Below are 8,582 nucleotides of genomic sequence, written 5' to 3' on the forward strand. Positions count from 1 at the left end.
ACAAGCACTGTAATTTTTCTGCAGATTAAATGAACTCTTCAAGTCAAAAATACCTCAGATCAGTCAAATGATGTTTGTAAGTTTTTTTCCCTTCTTTCAATTTTGTAAAGCGTCTTTGAGTGACCAAAAAAGCGCTATATAAATTCGATGTATTATTATTATTATTATTATTAAGTCTTAAAATTCGCAAAAAAGAAGCTAGATTGACGTAAAATTCACAAAACATCTGTTTTTGTGCTAAGTTAACAAGAAAAAGATTAACATGAGGCACTGAATCCATTTTTATGAACAAACACGTCAAATTTATTTGAAGATTTTGTGCTAAACAAGCATCGCAGTTTACAAAAATGTCATTCATGTGAACAGTTTCCCAGTTCAATAAATACACAACAAAATACAGAACAACAGAGAGTAAGCTTACTCTAACAAAATAATACGCTTAAAAAAACAACAGCAAAAGACAGTATAAATATCTGCTTTCCACAACACATGACAGAGATATTTACAGACCAGCAAACACACCAACTCTGTCGTCATAAGAAGCAGAGGGGTCCTAAAACCACAGCGACCTCAGAGGCGAGGTGGGAAACGCTGCTCGTCTCTACGCCCAGATCTCTGACTGGAAGGAACTCCATGTCACCCCGATGCAGCTCAGTGCTTCCCCGAACCCTCACAACCACATCCACCTGGAGAAATATCGGACAAAAAGATCTTTCAGTTTGTTTTTTTCTGCGTTCATGACTTATTCCAGTAACTAGACCCTTTCATGGTTTCATCAGACCAAAGAACCTTCTTTGAGTTGACTTCAGAGTCATCTCTTTTGGCAAACTCTATTGAGACTTAATATGACAGCAAACAAATCTTTTAGCCTTACCTCGCAGCCTTTTCTGGACTCTGTGATGAGGTGTGAATCGATTTCTTTGCCAGAGTCTCCCATCAGACGGATGATCTCACTGAATGACTCGGCTGCAGCGGCTCTGGACTGGTTTGCTGCACAGCTGAGACTGATGTGTTGGAAAGATGTGCGGCTGTGTAACCGCAGAAACCTCAGCTGGACAACATCCACACCGGCGTACTCAAACTGTCAGAAACAGTAGAAAGGGGAAGTCAAAAACGATCCTCATTCAATCAACAAATCGTCTGATATGTTAATAAGACTCACCTTGTTTCCACCATTCTGCTCAGTAAACCAGAACTCTGATTTCTTCACATCTGGTTCCCTCCTTATTTTAATCTAAAGAGTGAAATATGCATCATATTTTTAAAAACATTCTTGATTTTGAGATCATTTTAGTTCTTAAAATCGTGTAAAAGTAAACTCCTTCTTTGCCTGGAGTTATTTAGGTTTTTTTAAATTAGGATTTCTAACTGTGTTTGATGGAAAGTATGTACGAATCAAAGCTCCTTCAGTTACAGCTCTTTTCATGATACATTATACACTACAAAAATATTTTTTGGAAGATTTTTACTCTTTTTTGAAAATATTTACAAGAATTTTATTGCCAAATTTGGGGGATTTTTAAAAAAAAAATCAAACTTAAGGGAAATATTTAAGGAATTATTGAAATTTTCTTCCTGAAGTTATTGCAATTTTTTCAGAAATTTGAAGATTTTTTTTGGCTAATTTTTTAGATTTTTTTCAGACAAGGAAACAATATTTTTTGGTGCCCATAAATGAAGACAACAGGAGGGTTAATGCATGTTAAATGAGGTGGTTACATGAAAGAAAAATCTATTTTTGAGGGAAAAACTGCTGTGTGTTTTTTTTTTCATATTTTATTTTATTTTTTTAAATCATATCTGACTTATTTTAAGACACCTAAGCTTGACAATCCTGGTAAACTAGAGCTTAAAATAAGTTTTTCCAGCTAATTTTAAGAGCTCAATATTCTAAATATCACATCTTATTTCAAGAATTCTTACCAAGCCATTTTCACTTGTTCTATTGGCAGATTTTTTTTCACTTATTTCAAGGTGAAAGTTCCTTGAAATAAGTTTTTTTTTCTTGTTTTGAGAGGAAAGTTTTTTCCAGTGTAAAGGAGAGGATGATTGAGAATTTCCTCACACCGTCTCTCCTCACAGCAAACATTTCATTTTAGCGCCACTTGTTTTGGCCCATCCAGTTCATCCACATTCAGTGTACATTCTTGCTGTGCAGACTTTCATTGCAACTTTAAACTTTGGGCTGCATGTGGACTTCTGCAGAGGGGTTCATATGGGTGGATGTTCACATTTATACATTGGCACATGGAGACAACAGACCACCAAACTGAACAGGTTCCCCAGGATCTACAGGCTGCCGTGAGGTGTGGAACCACAACTTTGGTTCATCTGATGCTCCTCAGGTCACCAGGATGCTCCCTTTGTGAAGCCAGCTTTGCCTCTGACCAGTTTTTTTTAAACTTTCTGCTTCAGGTTGAACGCCTCTTCTTAACATAAACCTGCTGATCTACATTATTGACCAGCCTCCTGCCCACTGCCACCTCACCAGCTACATCTCAAACCCATCAGAACTTCAAACTAGCCCCTCAGCTCCCATGATTCATCCGTAGCCACCACACACCATCTCCAATCCTTCATCCCTTTCTGAACTGTTGTCGCTGTGCTGTTTTCTGCCTCGGGCTTAAAAAGACATAATGTCCGCACAAAATGTCCCTGAGAATAAAGATTCATGTGTGCTGCTCTCTCTACTTGAAATCTTCTGAAAAATCAATTAAACCTGCAAACACTGGCCTCTTTAGTTCTGAGAAACAGAGGAAACCTCATTTGACATCTGATGTCAAATGTCAGATCATGGGACACGTCTGATGCTGTTGTAGCTAAAAACAAGAAGCTTAGTTCTTAGAAGCTCATCCTGTGTTCTATCACTGATTCTGTAACATGATGGGAAGTGAACTCAACCCACAGCTCACATGAATGTCTTGCAGGTGAAAAGGTACCCGTGTTTGTCGAGGGTCTATGCAGGTCGTTCCTCCTGCCGTGAAGTTACAGAAAACCCTCACAGCATCACAGGGACAGCCTTGGTTGGGGTCCATGTAGAAGTAGCCTGAAATACAGCAGAAGGGTGGACTAATTTGGCACAGAGTGTATCATCAGTAGCAGATACAGTGGGTACGGAAAGTATTCAGACCCTTTGAAATTTTTCACTCTGTCATTGCAGTCATTTGCCAAAATCAAAAAAGTTCATTTTTTTTCTCATTAATGTACACTCAGCACCCCATCTTGACAGAAAAAACAACAGAAATGTAGAAGTTTTTGCAAATGTATTAAAAAAAGAAAAGCTGAAATATCACATGTTCAGAAGTATTCAGACCCTGTGCTCAGTATTGAGTAGAAGCTCCTTTTCAGCTCGTACAGCCATGAGTCTTCTTGGGAATGATGCAACAAGTTTTTCACACCTGGATTTGGGGATCCTCTGCCATTCTTCTTGCAGATCCTCTCCAGTTCTGTCAGGTTGGATGGTGAACGTTGGTGGACAGACATTCTGAGGTCTGTCCAGAGATGCTCAATTGGGTTTAGGTCAGGGCTCTGGCTGGGCCAGTCAAGAACGGTCACAGAGTTGTTGTGAAGCCACTCCTTTGTTATTTTAGCTGCGTGCTTAGGGTCATTGTCCTGTTGAAAGGTGTCTGAGGTCCTGAGCACTCTGGAAGAGGTTTTCCTCCAGGATATCTCTGTACTCGGCCGCATTCATCCTTCCTTCAGTTGCAACCAGTCGTCCTGTCCCTGCAGCTGAAAAACACCCCCCCCCCCAACATGATGCTCCCACCACCATGTTTCACTGTAGGGATTGTATTGGGCAGGTGATGAGCAGTGCCTGCTTTTCTCCACACATACCGCTTAGAATTAACACCAAAAAGTTCAATCTTGGTCTCATCAGACCAGAGAATCTTATTTCTCATAGTCTGGGAGTCCTTCATGTGTTTTTTCAGACTCTATGCGGCTTTCATGTGTCTTGCACTGAGGAGAGGCTTCCGTCGGGCCACTCTGCCATAAAGCCCCGACTGGTGGAGGGCTGCAGTGATAGTTGACTTTGTGGAACTTTCTCCTATCTCCTGACTGCATCTCTGGAGCTCAGCCACAGTGATCTTTGGGTTCTTCTTTACCTCTCTCACCAAGGCTCTTCTCCCACCATTGCTCAGTTTGGCTGGACGGCCAGGTCTAGGAAGAGTTGTGCTCGTCCCAAACTTCTTCCATTTGAGGATTATGGAGGTCACTGTGCTCTGAGGAACCTTGAGTGCTGCAGAAATTCTTTTGTAACCTTGTCCAGATCTGTGCCTTGCCACAATTCTGTCTCTGAGCTCCTTGGGCAGTTCCTTCCACCTCATGATTCTCATTTGCTCTGACATGCGCTGTGAGCTGTAAGGTCTTATATAGACAGGTGTGTGCCTTTCCTAATCAAGTCCAATCAGTTTAATTAAACACAGCTGGACTCCAATAAAGAAGCAGAACCATCTGGAGGAGGATCAGAAGAAATGGACAGCATGTGAGTTAAATATGAATGTCGCTGCAAAGGCTCTGAATACTTCTGACCATGTCATATTTCAGTTTTTCTTTTTTAATAAATTTGCAAAAATTTCTACATTTGTTTTTTCTGTCAAGATGGGGTGCTGAGTGTACATTAATGAGAAATAAAATGAACTTTTTTGATTTTGGCAAATGGCTGCAACGACACAGAGTGAAATATTTCAAGGGGTCTGAATACTTTCAGTACCCACTGTACATTAAAATACACAACAGCTAAGGGTTTAATCCAGGGGTGTCAAACTCGTTTTAGTTCAGGTTTGATCACAAGTGGGCCGGACCAGTTAAATCATAGCATAAAGAGAAACAAAATGACAGAAAATGAGACAAACCACGTGAAACGAAACAAAAAAGCGAAAAAAGGGACAAAAAAATCACACAAATCACACAAACAAAACAAAAATGACAAAAAAGGAAACAAAATGACGAAAACATGAGACAAACAACTAAAAAAAAAACAAAAAACCCCAACAAAAACAAGACAAATTACTACAAAAACAAGGCACAAAAATGAAGTAAAATCAAAAAGAAAATGAAAAAAATGAGACAAATGACACAGACCAAAACAAAAAAGAGACAAAAAAATTCATTAAAACTTGCAAAGCGACAAAAAAGTGAACAAAAACAAGACAAAAAATTACAGAAATGACAAAAAAAACGACAAAAACATGAGACAAATGACAAAAGTCGGACTAAAAATCAAAACCCAACGAAAAGAAGACAAAAAATTACACAAATGAGACACAAAAATTAAATCTACAGTTTTACAAATTGCAGTTAATTTCTTCTCTGTAATTTTTACACTTTTCCACATCGGACCCTCTGGTCGGCTGTTTTTAGCCCGCAGGCCGCATGTTTGACGCCCCTGGTGTAATCAGGTACTCACTATCATTCAGATGTGGATGTATGAGTTTGAGCTCATGGCAGGTGGTTCCTGGATCATCTCTGGTCCCTAAAGGCCAGCTAAAAGACTCCTCATCTCCTTCAGACCACCTCCTTGACACCGTTCTGAGCTGCTACAGAAGAATCCATCATTCAGCCGGACGACCAAACGCTCAATAAGCCACCTGATCAGTCAAAACACCCCCTGAACACAAACATGCGTGTAAATGAGGAGAAATCTTGTACCAACTTTTTGTTGTCCTTCCCTTCTCTTCGGGACGATGGCAGTTCTATTGGAAGTTTCCTGCTTATTTCTTGTACCGGGTCTTGTTTCTGGCTGTAGACCAGGTATTGATCCAAGTCTTTGCACAGGTCTGGGTTTTCCAGGTGTTCCAGGTTTTCCCTGTCAAAGACAAATACAAACTGTCATGACGTTTAGCAACATGAGCCGTTATCGAGCTTCATAAGCGTGTCAAAGCAGTAAAACGTGTTGCAGGTAAGTTTACTGATCAGGTTTTACCGGAAGTCCACTGCTGCCCTTAAGTCCCTTTGGTCCTCTACTGCCCTGGACACCTTTCAGTCCCTGGAAAAGCCCAAACATCAACAGGTAAGCAGTGGATGGCTACAAATATAGAAGGATTCATTCATTCATTTGACTACTTTAACCGCTGTTTAACCAATAAGTCTATTTATAAAGACTTATTAGAGTAAAATCTCTTTTTCAAGGGAGACCTGACTGAGAAGGCAGACCATTATAAAGCTTCAAAAATGATCAAATCAAGCATGACAAATATCCAGAGGATTAAGATAATCAAAACAAAAACCAGCCAAGGAGTACATGTCTTCTTAAGGGGCCAGAATTGGGCGGTAAAAACAAATTTGACATTGAAAACTGAACTGAAAAAGGGAACAGTGGACTTAAAATATTTTATCTGAACAAGCTGAATTGACATTAAATATATATTTGTCTCTAAAAAAAAAGTTTAAATACAAATTAAAGCCCAAATATTAAAAAATTCTTTCATTTTATTTTGATATAGAGATATTTTGGTGCTTTTTAATGACAGTTTTCTATTTTTTTTCTTCTTCATGTCTGTCTATTTACAGTCTGTCTATTTTTTTTCCAGTGTCATGACTTTCAGCTTTTCTTTCAGTGTTTTGGTGTGGAGGTAAATGATTTGCATATAATCTGCATACAGCAGCTAGTGTCCTGGTTGCAGTCTGATATGAATAATGTGCCTTATGACGACACAAACAGAACAAATAGACCTAGTCATTCTCTTACCTTCTTTCCAAGGCGACCCTGTAACAAAGAGGAAAAACTTGAATCAACTGACAGCCAGTTTTCTGTTACATCTTTAAAATCTGCCCAGCGTATGAGACTTTATTTAGACTTTTTTACTCATGTGTTTGAATATATAAACAGTAGAATATCAAAGTAACGTACAGGAATTCCAGTGAGGCCTTTCTGCCCACGTGGACCTCGAGGACCGGCGTCTCCCTGTGGAAATCATTAATAATTTAGAAAATAACTGTTAAAACAACACAAAGACGAGAATAAAACAGAGCTTACCTGCTTTCCTTTATGACCTATCTGACCTTTTAGTCCCTGCAAACCAGGATTCCCCTAAAATGAAAAGTACAGCTTCCACAGATCAACAAAAAATTATACATTCGCATTTAATTTGCTTTATTTTTAAAAGTTATTTCCACCAACTTTTAGTCCTGGAGGCCCAACTGGTCCTCGTATCCCCATATCACCTGGGAGACCCTAGAAACAAAGAAACATGAGTTTGACATCCAAACCAAAATTTTAAGAATTTAAATTTATACTTTCTGTGTGAACGATAAAGGTCATTCTTTTAAAGAACAGTATTAATTTAACCCTCCTGTTGTCTTCATTTACAGGTGCTAAAAAAAGTTGTTTCTTTGTCTGAAAAAAAATCCAGAAATTCTGCAAAAAAAAAAAAAAAACTGAAAATTTCAGAAAATTTGCAAAACCTTCAGGAAGAATAATTCAATAATTCCTTAAGTTTTATTTTAAAAATCCCCAAATTTGGCACGAAAATATTATTAAATGAGTAAAAATCTCATAAAAAATCCTAAAAATATCTTAAGTGATTCCACATATATCAGCAAAAGTTCAAATATTTTTTTCAAGAACATTCACAATAAATTTTTTTCTGAATGTTCTTAAAGAAACATTATTTTTAACATTTCTTTTTTTGCACCAAAAAATTTGAAAAAAAAATTCCCAAAAATATTGAAAATGCAGAAGTTTTCACAGTGAAAATATATATATATTTTTTTTCCACATTTTCAAACTTTAAAACGGGTCAAGTTGACCTGCAGGATGACACGAGGTTAAATTATCTGTGGTACACATAATTTCTGGATTAACAGTAAAAAAAAAAAACAGGTATATTTCTGAAAAAAAACATTTAAAATTGAAAAAAATAATTAATTGCGAGGTGAGGAGATGCAATGCAATTTAAACTGTAAAAAAAATAACATTTTAACAGTAATTTTTCAATTTACTCTTATTTTAAAGATTTTTTTCTGTTTTGTTAAATTGCAGATAATCAAAATGAATCAAAACAGCAGAAAAAAACATTAATTTACTGTATAAAACAGTTCAAAACAAATGTCCACATCTAAGATATGTACTGTTATATTTGTCTTTTACAATGTTTGACCACAAAATTACACTTTTTACTGTACTTAAATCAGCGAAACAGATTATTTTACAAACATTTGCTGTAATTTGAAATAAAGAAGTGTATAATTAAATGTACAATTAGGATTGAGAAATGGTAAATAATTCTTTAAACTCTTATTTTACAGATTTTACCAAGTTTGTTCAATTACAAATAATATCTAGGAAAATCACAGAAAAAAATAAGTATTAATTTACATGTCGACTGGGGGAACAAAGGCTGAAATTGTACATAATGTCCACGTTAAACATCTGTATTTTACAAATAGTAATTTATCCTTTAAAATATGAGTTTTTGGAATATATTTTTACACTTTGAATTTAAGTAAATCGGCTAAAAATAGCATTAGTTACAGATAATTGCCCTTTTTAAAGTTTTTGAATGTATTCTACCAATTTTAAACCTTTTGTTGTTGTCAGTTGTTTTATGGATTTTTTGTTTTTTACAGTGTATGTCTGCATG

The 8,582-nt window shown here is 36.9% G+C and overlaps 1 protein-coding gene across 1 annotated transcript; it reads right to left on the reverse strand.

Moving 5' to 3' along the window:
• Window positions 1–307: 307 nt before the first annotated feature.
• On the reverse strand, window positions 308–5,531 carry LOC127533635 (collagen alpha-3(V) chain-like). The gene is made up of 5 exons (XM_051947204.1): window positions 5,408–5,531; window positions 2,940–3,046; window positions 1,163–1,234; window positions 875–1,081; window positions 308–686 (listed from the first exon to the last, which is right to left on the reverse strand). Exons 2-5 carry the CDS (start codon window positions 3,033–3,035, stop codon window positions 534–536), a joined length of 528 nt encoding a protein of 175 aa, XP_051803164.1. The 5' UTR covers window positions 3,036–3,046; window positions 5,408–5,531; the 3' UTR covers window positions 308–533.
• Between the last annotated feature and the right edge of the window lie 3,051 nt (window positions 5,532–8,582).

The sequence above is a fragment of the Acanthochromis polyacanthus genome, chromosome 4, assembly GCF_021347895.1.
Source record: "Acanthochromis polyacanthus isolate Apoly-LR-REF ecotype Palm Island chromosome 4, KAUST_Apoly_ChrSc, whole genome shotgun sequence".
Lineage (NCBI taxonomy): Eukaryota > Metazoa > Chordata > Actinopteri > Pomacentridae > Acanthochromis > Acanthochromis polyacanthus.